This window comes from Agelaius tricolor, unplaced genomic scaffold (assembly GCF_023055355.1).
Source record: "Agelaius tricolor isolate 1412-34295 unplaced genomic scaffold, bAgeTri1.0.p SCAF_1, whole genome shotgun sequence".
NCBI lineage: Eukaryota > Metazoa > Chordata > Aves > Passeriformes > Icteridae > Agelaius > Agelaius tricolor.
Window position 1 is genome coordinate 5,365,303 of NW_027269261.1, and position 15,588 is coordinate 5,380,890.

Below are 15,588 nucleotides of genomic sequence, written 5' to 3' on the forward strand. Positions count from 1 at the left end.
ATGGCTCATCCTGGATCTGAAAAGCGAGGTGAGCCATGCTTTGATTCCTCTCCCTAAACCATTTTCTTTTTAAAAAGCCCATTTGTTTCACTGCTGTTCACGTTTTAGGATAAACACTGAAGTAGCTTTTTAAAAGCTGCTCTTTAAATCAACTGCAAAAATGGGCTTGATACAGAAATTCCCAAGGAAAAAGGTAGAATCTATGTGAAAGAGGATCTTGCCTAGGTGGAAAGTCCTCTCTGGCTTTAAAAGACATTAATCTAGTCCTTTTCTTGCCTCAAGTTCTCCAGTAAGAGAATGTAGCCCAGGATGGGGAGTGCTTCCCCGTGCCCTGTTCCAAGACAACTCTCACAGCTGCAGGACTTGCTATTTTCTAGCAGCACAGAGCATCTCTTCCACAATACTTCCTGCTCTTCAAGAAATCAGCTGAACTTCTCTGCCAGACTGCTATCATCTGTATGCACTTGCAGCACCATACTGCAGGGAGCAAAGAAGGCATGAAATGCTGCTGTGTCCTCTGCATGGAAACCAGGCATCTTTGGAGAAAGTCAAATATCAGGAAGTGTGGAAAGGAACACCCAAGAGGTTGAGTTAGCTCTGTGACTGCTCCTGGTTTTCTCTCCAGCTGTACCTGGTGTGTACTGTGCCTCCAGAACCAGCTACCCTAAACAGGAACATTTTTCCAAACAAACAAGGAGCACAAAACAAGAAAAGTTCCATTATTTAACTTACACGATCACATGGGTCAAGTTCTACATCCAAGGGCACGGAGATTCCAGGCTTGGAAACGTGCAAGTAGTTATAACCCCCAGGAAGAATACCACCTGCCATAAATGAAAATAGGAGATTTATTATGTCATTAACAATGAAGAAAATAATGTATTTGTTTGTCCTCCTTCTGCCATTATCTTTTTCCAGTACATAAGGAGCCTTGAGTGCTGTACTGCACTGGTTTAGATGGTTTTAAAATGTTTTGAAAAACCATCATTTCTAAATGAGATGGCACCTGAGGTGAGATAGACCTGCCTGCACTATAGAAGAGCAAAAATACTTGAGAGGGGATGGAAGTGTGACAGAAATCCAGCTGGACATACCTTGAACTTTACACCTGCTGTATACAGGGATGAGTCTGTCTGAGCCTTCTGGTGGCTCAGAACTGGGCTGAGGGGTTGAATCAAATAGACTCAGCATGGAAACAGCAAGCTCAAAGCCAATCTCCTTGGAGTTGAAGTGGCTGTGTGTTAATTCATCTCTATAGTATCTCCTGGAGAACTTTGTCAGAGGACCTGCAGCCCTGATGCTGGCGTCATTGGTGTGGAATTTGGTATCAATCACAACTCTTCCATCAAAAACAAGGCAAGCATCAGTGACAGCCTTAAAGATGTCATAATCCAGTGTCCTGTAGGCAAAGCTAAAAAATGCCTAAAAAGAGATGTAAATAAGTGAAGATAATTGTATATTACTTACTGGCTGATTTCATAAATTAAAACCCAGCCCTTATTCTGAATGTTATTTTACAAAACAAGAATGTGAAATACAGTGTGATTTTAGCCCCACTGTCACAGCAGAGAGATCCTTCTGATCCAGCATTTACAGTTACCAAGGTTAAGACTAAGACAGTAGAAAGGAGAATTACTAAACTAGACTCATCTGCTTCTGGTTATTAGATAAGTTTAAAAACTCCAACATTTGCCACATCAAACAGCCTAAGTGGCTCTGCATATTTTCTGTGTTAGTCCAAGCATGGAACATAGATATGAACCTTGTTTGTTTTCTTTCAAATGCTCAAGTCAACCCGAAACCCCCAGGAAGAGAAAAGCACCAATGTATTTGGAACTTAGCAGGATAATTGTGCATTACAAGTGTTTTCCCAACTGTTGAGCCTGTTTACTAACAAACTGAGTTACTTTGGCTAACCAGCACAGGGACAGTCAATGAAATGGAAAGATCAGAAATTAAACTTGTTCAGAGGGAAATGTCATCATCATTCCAGCTATAGCAGCAGAATTTCAGTCACTGGAAGCTGCAGAGGCTAAGGATCCTAAATCCATAAATTCCTGCTCTAAGTCTCTAAGAAAAAAATCAAATGATAATTCTCTCCTTTTGTTTTCTCATGGTGTGGGCACAGTCCCTGTCCTGGGGCACAAGGAAGTAGAGCTCCTCTCCCCCCACAGAAGCTGGGGCAGTGTGACCAGCACTGCAAAGCAGGTGGTGCTGGGAGCAGACAGCAGATGGGGGAGAAGCAACAACCATGAGCAGCATCCTCAAAGCTCTCTCTGGCAAAGGATAAACTGAGAGCTGGCAGAACATGATCCCCGAACAAATGTAAGTCAAGAGTGCCCACTGGCCTTTCAAGAGGGGTGAAAGGAATAAGAATGAATGACAAGGCTGAGAGATGTTTTGAACACAACCACAGTCTGCAAAGGGCCCAGATGAAGACACTGTCCCACTGCTCCAAGGGTTTGTGAAGTCCCAGAGCCCTCACTCAGAGCTTTTCCCGTGTCAGTGAAGCTCACAGGAGTGAGTTTCAGTGCCCTCAGCTTTTAAAACCATCAGACAACAAGTTGCTGTCCCTCCAGCAAGAAATATTCCTTTACTGGCTGAGGAAAGGGTGGAAAGGGTCTCAGATGAGCACATTTTCCCTTGCTGCCTTCATTCTGAACAGCCCAAGACTTAATTGTGCCAGGCATCTGTAATCTTTCCTTCCCTTAGCACCAGCTCAGGATAAATCTGTGACTGGGGTAAAGTTGTTACCCAGTTGTACCCCCCAAAATGCTTTCTTGGGGACTAAGGGCAAGTGTCAGATACTTGACTGCCTGAAAGAAAAGGCACAGGGAGCTGGAAATTTTAGCAGCACTGGCATAAGCAGAGATAAGCAGTGAAGGAGCCAGAGCCCCTGGGCTTGCTCATAGATAAACTGAGTGATGAACTATGCACATCTAAGGGAATTCTGACCATCTCAGGGAGCCAAAAATCAAGGAAGCTATGCCCATGAGGGCAAGAGGACCACACAGCCCCACATCCTGCTGGCTGACAGGCAGGACAGGGTCACTAGAGGGGAAGGCTGCAACCTCCAGGTGGGAGCCATCTGTCAGCCTGGGCAGGAGGTAGGGAAGAGGGAGGCTGCTGCTGTAGGGAAAGAAGAGATTTTCTCCTGTTGTTTTTATTCTGCAGGACTCAACAATTTAAGTCCCCAAGAACTGCCAATCAACAGTTGATACTGCTGAAATCCCAAAAGGCCCAGAGCTGCTGCACAGATGATTCCTGCAGAGCCTGGTCTCTCGTGAATGCAGCTGCTTTCCTGGTGGAGCTGCTCTCCAGAGCCTGCTCCTCCTCTGAGTCCAGCCTCCCACATGGCTGGAGGCAGACACAGGAGCCTTGCATGGCAGCTGAACTGGTTTTGGAGAATACAAAGCCCTTGACATCACAAGTAATTGCAGGTCTTTCATCTTAGAGGCTGTGAAAGAGAGACCTCCACAGGGAAGGACCGTGGATGGAGGAAGGAGGAGCATGGGGTACAAATGGGCAGGAGAAAGAAACCCCAAGGCAAGGGGCATCTGAAGGAACAGTGCAGGCCATGCAGACAAGGTGGTGGGGAAAATGTGGGGACACTGAAGAGGAGCTGGTCTGTGGACACCAAGCTGCAAAAATAAGAACCACATTGAGATCTTTGTGGAAGGATAAAAATAGAGAGATTTCAAGGAAAAAGAAGAGGTGGGAGGAACATCACTACTGATATGGAGACCAAAGTCAGGAGCCAGCTATGGATAGAAGTGCTGTGTGAGGTCTTCACCCCAACACAAAGGGCTTAAACATCCCTATGTGAAAAAGAGAAGGGCTGCAGAGCAGGGGGGGCAGCAGGGCCCCCAACACCTGGGGAGCTCTCTGTGAGAGGCACAGGGCTCACCCTCTCCACAGTTAACCCCGACAGCTGCACAGAGGGCAGAGCAGAGGTCTTGGTGGCTCCCTATGGATACAGGTTTTTCAGTGCCTCACTCCTGAGGATTAGCTCAATAAAGGAAAACAGAGCTATGCTGGCCCTTAGGAAAGGCTAGAACCTGCCCCCAGGCTCAGAGCAGAGCCACACCAACAGCTTCCATAAAATATTGGTACTGGAAGTGAAAAAAAACTGATGTAGAGGGAAAGGAACTTGCTTAAAATATATTTTCATTAAGTTACATACTACCCCAGTGTTTTTGGCTTCTACTATAACAATTAAATGCACATAACTATAGACCGGAGTAATTGCACATTTAAATAAGAAAAGGATTTCTAGAATTACTTTGAAAATGAATTAAGACTATTTGTCACTCAGCAGTCACAATTACTTGTGTGTCAGGTGACTTAAATAAATTTTAATCCAAATCAGTCAGAACATTGATAATAGGTTTATTTGGATTCAAAAAAAAATAATCATTGAGACCAACAAGCGAACATTCAATCTCCTAGAGACAATGGGGAAATAGATAAATCTTTGAGGGAGCAGGTAAATGTTATGGCTAAATAAATGTCCAATATAGCTGGACAGGATGTGCCTGAGCTTGTCTGGCCCATGCTGCTGAACCAAATAGTGGCAGCTGTGGTGTTTTACCCCAGAGACACTTTTGGCTGGCTGGATGCTGCAGCTGGGCACTTGGAGACAAGTCCAGGCATGCAGGAGCTCTGGTGGTGGTGGGATGGAGCCTCCTCCTTTAAGAGGGTCTGTTCCTCAGGTTTACCTCTGGCGGAGAAGCTTTAAGGGGATGGTGAAGGAAAGGAGTTGGCTCTGATGGAGGGTTTCAACCCAGAGCTTTATTCTGGCCCACAGGCCACTGAATGCAACAACAGCTCCAAAAGAAACTCCCTAACCACATGGTTGCTGTTCTTTTTAACCCCGGGGAGAGGGGAAGGGAAGGGGTAGGAATCCCACCAACCAGGTACAGGAGGGGAGGTCTCAAGGGACAAAGGACACCTGGATGGCCCAATGCCCCCCCCCCAGGGGTAGAGGGCATCCTTTGAATCTGCCAATCACTCGAGGCCCTTCTGGAATTCTAGGACTGACAGACAGTGCTTGGTAGGGGTCAGGGAGGGGAAAGGAGAGGTGATTGACACATCTGGGAGGGAATCTTCAGGGGAGGGACCCAAGGTTCTGGGGTAAGCCCTGAAATTACAACTCAACAGCTTTTGTGTTAAAAGCCCAGCCTGAAGGGAAGGCAGAGGCAGCGCGTACTTACAGAGCACTGCAGGTGGAGGAGGCTGGAGGCAGTGGTGAAGGCAGCCCAGGTGATGAGGCCATTGTCACCGTGTCCCCACTGTGCCAGGACGCTGTCAGGGTGCACAGCCACACCTGCCCCTGCCAGGGCCTCGCCCACTGCCCGTTCCAGGGCGGCCTCGGGCAGGCAGGGGCTGGCAGAGCCCAGCGGAGCCCGCACCAGATGGATGCGGGAACCATCAATCCCAAAGGATAAGAGGGCTTCTACCGTGGTGTACGTGTCAATTGTGTTCCCATAGACAATGATGTTCCCTAAGAGGGGAAAAAAAAGAGTGAAAAATTTCTAAGACATACAATGAAAACCTTATTAGTATAACTCAGTGATAATAATGTGGAATTGCACTCTTTGACCCTCTTGTTTCTCTGATGCTATGAAGCAAACAATGTTACCTAGCAACAGCAGCTAAGATAATTTAGTGAAGAATCTGTACAAAACATCCCACAAAGTAGGCAAGTACTTAACACAGAAATATGATATTCATCCTGATCCCATAATCTGAATTATTTTGATTAAAAAGCCTCTAGGGGTAAATAAATAAATAAATACATACATAAATAAATAAATAACCATTTTTATTTTGTTCTCCCCCTCTCCCTAATTTTGCTCATTCAAAGGACTGATAGAGGGGGGAGCGGTCAGAATCAAATTCAATACAGCATTCAGAAAACCCCCACAAACCATGGAAAGGCCAAATTATAGAAAACAAGCCCTTGTGCCACATGGAGGTCACCAGTGCTGCCACTCCCTTCTGCCAAAGCCTGATCTCCAGAGAATGGGGATGTACCTGTCCCTGGTGGTGAGGAGAGCTCAGCACAGTGCTGAAGGCAGCTGCACATGGCACAATGCCCAGCCCAGAGCCAGTTCCATCCCTGCTCACTGCTGGGAGCTCAGCAAGCTGCAGGCAGCCATCCATCCGAGCAGCTGCCATGACAGCAGCATGTAGGAACTGCTGCTCCTTCTGCAGAGCATCAGCACCAGCACAGAAACAGCTCCTGAATCCAGCCCCATCCTCCTGCCCTGGGCAAAGGGAGCTCAGACCTGATCAATCCCTCCTGCCTGGCACTGCACAGCTGCAGGGCAGGGCCCTGCTCATTCTTGTCCTGAACTGCTGCCACTTTGAATGGTACAGTCAGAGCTGAGCAGGAACAGGAGGAGGGGAGAGTCTGTTCTGTGTGAGCACGATAGGGCTCTCTAGCCTAAGGGCTAAAGCCCTCCTGACAATAAGAGAGGCAGAGCTGGGAGGCAGCAGAGCAGCTGTGTGTTTTATCTCAGGATGGTTTCATATAAAACCCTGACATTCCTCTGAGCAAGACTGAAACGTGCTCCTCTCCCTTTCATTCTCTCTGCCCTCTTCTTGGAATAGGAAGCATGTCACCCTGGTTCTTTAAGATTTTCTAAGCCTTCTGATGTTGACATTCTTGTAGTGAACTTTCTCACACACTTTCTGTAAATAACTCATTGTTTTGCATTCCTTTATGGAGGAGGAGAGAGTTGATGGACTGTTGGTTTGACCAGTGTCATTGGAGAGGTGTCACTGTCACCCTCCAATACGCTGTCACTTTTGGAAAACTATAAATGTTGGAGTCAGAAAATAAACTTCCCCTTTTTTCCTTCACCTTGAGAATAGGGGTGTGTGCTTGTGTTCTTTCGTGTCCTATAGTGACAGAAGCATTTGTCTGTTGTGTGATCCACTAAGCCTTTAAGCAACCCAGGCAAAATGGAACTCCTCTCCTGGGGCTAAGGACCCTCATCTGAGGGTCAGAGCCCAGCCCTGCAAGCTCTCTGTGCACCACACACCCCACAGCCATGCCACACTCAGCTGCCCCAGCCCCGAGCAAGTGGCAGGGTCTAGAAGGAGGCAGGAACACCTCCACCTGCCTGCCCACATCAGCTCCTGTGTTTCAGATGTGTCCTGTCAGTACAAGGATGCCCAAAAAACACCTTCCCAGTGCTTTCATGTTTCTCACCTGGGCAGTGCTGCAACCAACCCACGTTTGTCTCAGTGGCGGCATTTCCATCTCACCACAAGTGACAGCATCCCCAGTGCCCTGAATTGTATTGTTTCATGGGCTAAGCTAATCTCACTGGACCATGTTTTACTACAACACTAATCTGAGCATGCACACAGCCCCAGCTCCCGAGAATATTAATGATAAAAATGTTAACAGATGTTCTACTATTCCCCTTTTACCACAAGGTTATTTCATCTGTCCCCATCAGTTTGGCTGCTTGTAGGTGCCAAAGAAACATCTCTCTTCATATCTGCCAGAGAAAAGACTTGCCCCATGAGGACACTGCACACCAGTGACAGAAAACATGTTTCTACTGTTCACAGAAATGACCCGAGGGACAGAACCATTACCATTTTACCTGCAAATGTACCAATTTGAAAACATAAGAAGAAAGATATCTTACTACTTCCATAAATATCATATAGAATACAGGAATGCTCCAGTGTGTCCATCACTGGCCTGACTTCCCAAGCCACAAGAATCTATCCCATAGCTTGTGCCTGCCAGGACACCTGGCTGCAGCTACACTGGCCTCAGGAGAGTGCCAAAAGAGAAGACAGATGTAAGCCTGATTGTTTTTCCCTGCTACAGCAGGGTGTAATGCAAGAAGCACCCCAGGAGAGCCAGTGGGTAAAGACCAGCTTTGCTCTACTCATTTGTATTAACTCCATGTGCTGACAGTGCAGGCCAGGATGTGGTGTGCAGGTGCCAACAGCCTCGTGCTACATGTAAATGTTTTCAACTTGCAGGGAGTGAAACATATGAGGAGTGAAGAGGATGCTGTGGCTGGAAAAGGAGGATGAGGAGGGCTTCCCTGAGGCACAGCCAAGAAAAGCTCAATTCTGACTGCAGGGCAAGGCTGGGCTGAGACCTTTCACCCTTGGGCAGCACAACCCCCTCAGAGAGAAGCTCAGTTCCTGCATTAGACACTGGCATTTGGGGATGGACAAGATCAGATGAGAGTCCTACATTTCTCAAGGAAAATTAAAATTCTGGTTTATATGGTAATATTAAATACAACTGCATTAGATCAGGGAAAGCAATGCTCCTTTATTGACCTCTTGTAAATCAACAATTTACTGCTTCTGCTTATTACAATATTAGTGGCTTTTTAGATGACAGTGCTAGTAGTCTAGGAACTGCAGATATTCATTATGGACTGAAATTATGTCCACTAAACAGAGAGCAGTTCCTCAGGATGCTTTTATTATTTAACTACATGAAAATGTATGTATCTGTGAGTAAACATAATAACCTTCTACAGAAAAAACAGCCATAAATAAAGATCATTACAGTAGTTTTATCGTTTATTACCTGAATGTCAGCGTCCTGCTGCAGAGCAGACTCATTAATTTTCCACAAGTAAGAAGCACAAGATTTCAGTGACCCTAATGTGACCTGAATCTTTGCAGTTTGCAAAAGCCAAAGGAGAAACCCAGTATGAGCTAAAGCATTGGTGGCTCCAGTCAGTGATTCATGCACTGGAATTTTAATGCAAGAGTATTCCGACAAACACACTTTTAATAAGGCAGTAAACTATGCTTAGGTGAAGAGAAAAAAAATAATTGCTTCATTTTGGGCCATTAAAGCAGTTTTGTTCCTTACTTTACTTCCATCCTACTTTTATTTCCATGGAAAGTGCAGAGCTAATAGGAGATGAATTTCAATTAGTCCCAATTACAGCTGTAATAGGTTCCATGCATTAGGTGGCTGGGTTTCATCAGCAAGCCACAGTGGCAGCCATGGGGCCAGTGCTTGCCCTGCTCACAGGCCCCCAGCAGCAGAAAGCCCTCCCAGAGCCCTGGCAGAAGTGTCAAGACTGAAGGAACAATCTTGGTAAGAAACACAGCTGGAAGAAGAAGCAAGGTGAGGAATAAGAGAAACTGAGATCAGTGGAGGAAGACCTCTCCAGCTGGGCACTCTGCACAGCAGTAGAGAATGTGATGGGAAGAGCAAGGAGAGGGAACTGAAGCCAGAGCAGGGGGAAAGGGGAAGGTGTCACATCTCTCCTAGACCACATGTCCAAAAGTGCCTCCAGACCAACCTCATGCTGGTGTGAATTTACCTTCTCTACACATGAAGCCAGGCCAGGGCCTCATTAAGGGATGCAGCTCCACCTTGCAGCCAAGGCCAGCAGCAATAACAAAGTGAAGATGAACATCCCATGACTCCAGCACTGCTGCTGGAGCAGGTGCACTCATGCCAGGGCAGGTGAGACAACCTGATTGTGCCATTTTCTGCAGAGTGACTGATCCTCCTGGCACCTGCATCCCAGCCAGCAGCTGCTCCCAGGCACAATCCTGCACAGGGGCACCAGAGCACATTCCAGGACTGGGCATGCATGAAGGACTAGCAGCAGCAAACAGGGAAAGCTAACACCCTCATCTGTCTGTGCTGCTGTAGCAGCTGGAGACCAGGTAAGGCTATGTGGGCAGGGCTGGCACCAGCTGGAGGACAGGTGGAGCTGGACTGCTCCAGAGAAGCTGGCCAAGAAACACTGCCATGTTTATGAACCCCTGTGCTCAGCACAGCAAGACCTGGAGGACGATAAAGGAATTCCCAGTGCTTTTAGAACTTCCCTAAAGGACTGCCAAGCAGGTGTGAACCTTGCACCACACCAAAGCACTGCCAATTCTCATCACACTCCACAAACAAGTAGGTAAAACACATCTTCAGGAAAGTCCTGCTCTTGCACCCTGCCAGCAGGAATTCCCCACAAGGATAGCTTTCCAGCTCTGAACTGTCCTGACTCAGAGCCAGCAGGAACTGACATTTCATGAACTCATTGAATCTTTGGTGTCTGTTTTTCTATTCAAAGCTGACTCAGAAACCTGGATGGTCCCAGGTATTTTCCACAGTGCACACACTAGTGAACATACAAACAGAGAACACATAACAAGGTTGAGGAAATACAGGGATGGTGCACATCAGCATAAATGTCTGATTTTAAGGGTTAAAAAGTACCAGGAACTTGCAGTTCTATGTGAAAATTTGTCACTGATGCAACTGAATACAATGCTGACAGACACTTCCTAATTTAGGCTTATTTTCTTTGTGTTATGCCACAAATCTAGATATTTTTCTATACAGTAGAAAACCACATCCACTAATTAAATTATTATTTCATTGGTGAATTAATGACTCCAGACAGATTTGCATTTGGGACTCATTTGGTTTTCTATAATAACTGCAGATAATTAATCTATCTCAAACCTTTCTTTCCCAGCTAAATATGCTGGGTATCAAAAATAACGAAAAATTCTAAATTAATCTGGAAAACAAAGCACAGCAGATGAAAGACTGTTAGAATTCATCAGGCATCAATTATACCAGGGAATAAAGGAAGTAATAAGCCTAAGAAACATTTCTGTAGGTGTGTGTGCTTACCTGTGGACCTGATGAGGTGTTCCTCCAGCCAGAGTGCTGCCTCCAAGCAGTCCTGGGCATCATTGAGAGTGAAGAGATTGGAAGGGACTTTCTCTGTGTATCTCTGTGGCCACTGACTCGTGATTTCACTGATATATTCTCCCATGGGAGCCAAGGCCTGGAGAAATGAGTCAGTGAGTGGATATGGCACAGAGTTGGAGATGTTAAAACACACTGACACCCTCACTTTGGCTACCTGAGGGCTCCTGTTCTGGCACACCCCAACCCTTTGTCACACTCAGCAGCAGCAAACACACCCATGGCCACAGGGAACATGGAGTGTACACGTGTGCATGTGGTCCCTGTTTCCTGTGGGATGTGGGTGATCACTTCAAACAGCCCTGTCAGTGCAAGTGCACATGGCAAACGCCAGGGACTGCACAGCAGAAATGTCCCAACACACAGAAGGGGATGTCAGCAGCTCTCTGAATGACACATCACTTTTAAAGGCTCTGCCTCCACCTTTTGTCAGCAAAAATCAACCTTCTACAATGACAGATTTTGTCCCAGAGAAAGGGATCAAAACCTGCTTGATAGCTCAAATGAAGATTCAGTAACATGGTCACTGTGTAATGCTGCTTTACAATAACAAACTCAGTTTGAGCTGTACAAAGCAAAAAGGCAATCTCATCTCTGACTTCTTCAGCACCACTGAGCCACGTCCTGAACCCTGTTCTCACTGCCAGCCAGATCAACTGAAATATTGCTGGGTCATATAAAACCAGGCATGACACCAAAAAAATCTTACTCAACAAGTACATCTCTAAATCATAACACAATATGTTACTAAGCATTAATTTGACTGCTTACCAAATAAGGAACAACTTACAAAAAGGATGGACTAGAGCTCTGTGTAATAAAACAGAAGCCACTCATTTCTTCTTATCCTTTTGTATAGCTTGAAAGTGTGAATAGATGATAATGATGGAATTTCTCCTCAAAGGCAGATAAAACCTGCCTTTTCCCTTGCTATCTTTACCTTTCTCTCCCACTGCAGGTACTTGCCATAAATTATTTTGCAAGTCAGAGTTACCTCCAAACACCTTTTCCTAGGAGCATTTTCCAGCCCACACTTCAGTTTTTGTTTCACCCCTGCTGAGCAGTGCCCATGGGCTGCTGTTTAAGTGTGCCTCTGCTCAGAGAAGGGATCACAGACCACACAGCCTGCTGCACACAGGCAGCCAGACACCACTGTGGAATGTGGTACAGCATTGCAGATATTTCTCATATCCATCTCCTGATTTTAAAGGCAAAATGCCTTGCTCACAACTTCTACCCCAAACCACCCAGGTAATGCAAAGCCCTGCAATAAAAGGGCTGTACCAAGCTGTCTGTTTGGTTATGGGGCCTGATGGCCTCATGGGGATACAGGAGGCAGAAGCCACCCTGTCCAGGGAGTCTGAGTGGAAGCTAACCCTGTGGGGCTGGAGTTCAACTTGATTCCACATCTCCCAGGCAGCTAAGGGTCTGCTTCAATCTCACTGGAAACTCAGCTCTGTGCTACAGCACCAAGCAGCACCATGGGCGTGCCTAGGCATGGTCATCACGTGAGATGAGTAATTAATTTGATAAGGAATTCTCTCCATTTCCAAAACTAGGTCAAATGGTGTTAGACCAGCTGGAGTTCAGTCTCCTGTGGCTGGGACCACATGTCAGTTGAGCCTGCTCCTCAGCAGGTTTAATGGTTATGGTGGCAAAAACACCAGCAGCTTTGCCTCCTGCCCAACCCTGAGCAGTGAACTGTCCAACCCTCCTCTCTTCCAGCTTCAGAACCAGCACTGACACAGCCCTACAACCTGCTGCACTACAGGGCTGCAAACTGCTGGTGCTACCCTTGCTAAGGCTGCTCTGCCTAATCCCAGGAACACCACTCAGTGTAGAAAAGCTGGAAATACTGTGCTGCTCACTCTGCACACAGCTCACCTGGTAGCTCTGTCCCGTGCACAGAACCAGGTAGTCATAGGGCACTTTCTTCTCAGAAACGACGACGTATTTGGCACTGCGGTTTATGCTCGTCATTTTACCAACCACAACATTAACCCAGGAACAAAGTGACATCTGTGCATAATCTTCATCATTAAAACAGTGGCTGCAAAGAAAAAATATCTGTAAGTGACATTTCAGCAGCTGACAGCAGGCATTAATTAGACATCTGGTGAGCTCAGCCCAGGCCCCCGGTGGTTCCGCCTGCTCCCTTGCTGTGAGTTTACTGCAGCCTATGGTAAAAGATTAGGCATTAGGAAATACTCAGTTACAAATTGACAGCTTTCTGCTGAACCCAAACAAGGCCTTCCAGCACTGGGCCTTACAATCAGGTCATTTAGGAACAAAATCAGAAATCTATGCTTTACTCTGCTTTTCCTTTGCAGGCTGATGTGAGGTAGAAGGTTTTAAACCAGCATAGAAAATAATTCAACAGTCCAACTCTTTCTCCAAGACAAGACTTCTTTATTCAGCTTTACCTCAACTTTCCTTCCTTTGCTATTCAACTCCAGCAGTCATAGCTAAGGTAAGACACAAATGCAGGGAATGCACCCTACCATTTTAGCATCTGTATCCCAAAGTATTAGTTCAGAAAGTTTAAAAATAAATAGAAAGCTAGAAAATTGTTGTCAGAGCTAGAAGTAAAAGGCAGAGATCTCAAGTCTCCTATTGGTGAGAAAAGTCTCCTTTTCCAAAAGAACTTTTCCACAATGCAAGAATGACAAATACTGAAAGCACACTAAACTGGTCCTGAGTGATGCACTCCAGGATGCTCTGGGTGTGCATGGAGCACACATCACAAGCAAGGTGCTCTGACAGTGTGAATTCCATATCAGTACCCTAAAAATCATGTGTTGGCTTTGACAGTCTCAGGCAAGGTTTGCTTCTCTCATGTTTTAGGGGTGTTACAGCCTGTTCCAAGCAAAAACCATCGGATATCCCTATGTGTGGGAGAAGCATAAAAGATCTGGAAGCTGCTATTTAAAAAAGCCAATTTTAAAGCAAAACCCAAATGGAACAAAACCTCTTTTAATGCCTCAGCAATGAAAGTTAGAATTATTTCCAAAGGCTCGGAGTGTGCCCCCACCAAGGATGTCCAGCCAAGAAAATACCAAGACACACTTACTACTGCATCTGTACCACCCTCTCTGCTCAGAGAGGGCAAAGACAAAGATTCCTGAAGATAAAATACTTCCACACAGATGTGCAACAGACACTATAAAACATGAGGAGAACGTTCCCAACTAGGTCCATTGTGACCCCTGAATGCCACTGAGCCTGGCAATGGCCCACCATGGAAATGCACAAGAGGTTGCTGGCCACTCTGCAGATCCAGCTGGGCTCAACTCCATCCCTCCCCAATACTGATAACCTGCACCAGGCAAAGCCTGTTCAGTTAGGTTCTTTCAGTGGAACTGGACAAACCCATTTACAGCTTTGTAGAGCAATAAACCCACAGGATCTAGCCAAAAAGAATGCAACAGGTTTAAAACATGCAGAAAAAAGAATGGCTGGTGTCACACAGGTGTCTGGTTTGTAAGACCAGAGCAGCTCTGCAAGAAGAAACACTGTGAACAAACTGTGTGAAAGAAGCTGAGCCTCACCCCTGCCAGGACTTCAGGAGGGGAATGGCCAGTACAGAGACCCTGGGCTTCACCCAGGTGTCAGCTCAAGTCACCACAGAAAACACATGGCCATTAAGAGGCCCAAAAACTTCACCTTCTATGTATACTTAGTGATGAAAAATATTCCACTTTCTCCAACAGGCCTCAAAGTGATTGAACAGAAGGGGCTGGGCCTATGCTCAAGCATTTGATGCTTTCTGTGGCACCAGCAGCTGCAGCAGAGAGTGCAGGCAAAGACCAGCACTGACAGCTCCTGCTTTGCCATTAATACCAGGACACACATCCCAACACAGAGCTCCTGGTTCATTGTTAATCATTGCTACTAAACTCCCAAAACTGACATTCAGGATGCCACAGGAACAAATACAGTTGATTTCACAACGTGGGGAATTTTAGGATTGAATTGCGAGGCTTTCTGTGATGCTCTGGGTCCTTTGTACTCAGAGATACCAGCGTGAAAAAAGTAAGGGAAGAAAACCACTGACAATTCTGAACTGTAGTAATGCAGAAACCTGTAAATAAAATGGACATTAAGGACAAAGGAAGGTTTTCAAAAGCACCTCTATAATTGAAGTGCACAGCTTCCAGGAGACTAACACTCAAAAATCACAGGGATGCTTTTAGAAATCATACCCTGCAGAGTTCAATTTTCACTCTTAATCTACTTTCAGATTTTAACAGCTAAATCTGTTGAGGTGGCTCTGAACTGTAACTTTCTGTCAGGAAGGATGCTTTGTTAGTATAAGTCTTTTCTACAGTGAACTTAGGAAAGAGACTGTGTGCATTTATGTGAGACTATAATTCCTTCATTTGCCAGATTTGCACTTGAACACACCCCTTTCTACAGTACAAAAAGTAATACAGGCAACTACTTTTATGAAATGTCTTGTCAGGGCAAAATGAGATCAGATGGTTTTAAACAGGTTCCCACTACGTTATTTTCACATCTTTGTAGAGATTCAATTTGTAAGGTTCAGCAAGCAGACATGGAGCTGTTTTGTCACTTAAAGAGCCAGCCCTTTAGTGCACTGCAGCTCACGGAGGAAAAGATTTGGTGAAATACAATGTAAAGGCTCCAAAGAGTCACATGCCAAATCTAAATAACTTAGTGTAAGTTCATTCCCCAACTATTCAGAATAACTGATCCATTTTAATTCTATGCTTCTCTATGTTCAAAACAATCATGTTCAAGTCCACAGTGATGATTTATCCAAAACAAAACCCAAAAATACTGTATTTAAATGAGAACTATGTATTATGAATTTTAAAGAGGTAAGATATTCTCTGACT

The 15,588-nt window shown here is 45.6% G+C and overlaps 1 protein-coding gene across 12 annotated transcripts in view; it reads right to left on the reverse strand.

Moving 5' to 3' along the window:
• Positions 1-15,588, reverse strand: part of CFAP61 (cilia and flagella associated protein 61) — a 104,155-nt gene that overhangs the window by 34,808 nt on the left and 53,759 nt on the right. For all 12 annotated transcript variants that reach the window (XR_011676841.1, XR_011676830.1, XR_011684407.1 and 9 more), the window contains 5 exons: positions 12,614-12,779; positions 10,652-10,808; positions 5,214-5,503; positions 1,095-1,422; positions 733-824 (listed from right to left, as the gene is read on the reverse strand). Coding sequence is in view for 7 of the 12 variants with exons in the window: in XM_071417136.1 (XP_071273237.1) it covers positions 733-824; positions 1,095-1,422; positions 5,214-5,503; positions 10,652-10,808; positions 12,614-12,779 (1,033 nt within the window). In the remaining 5 variants the exon portion in view is untranslated. The remainder of the gene's footprint in view (positions 1-732; positions 825-1,094; positions 1,423-5,213; positions 5,504-10,651; positions 10,809-12,613; positions 12,780-15,588) is intronic.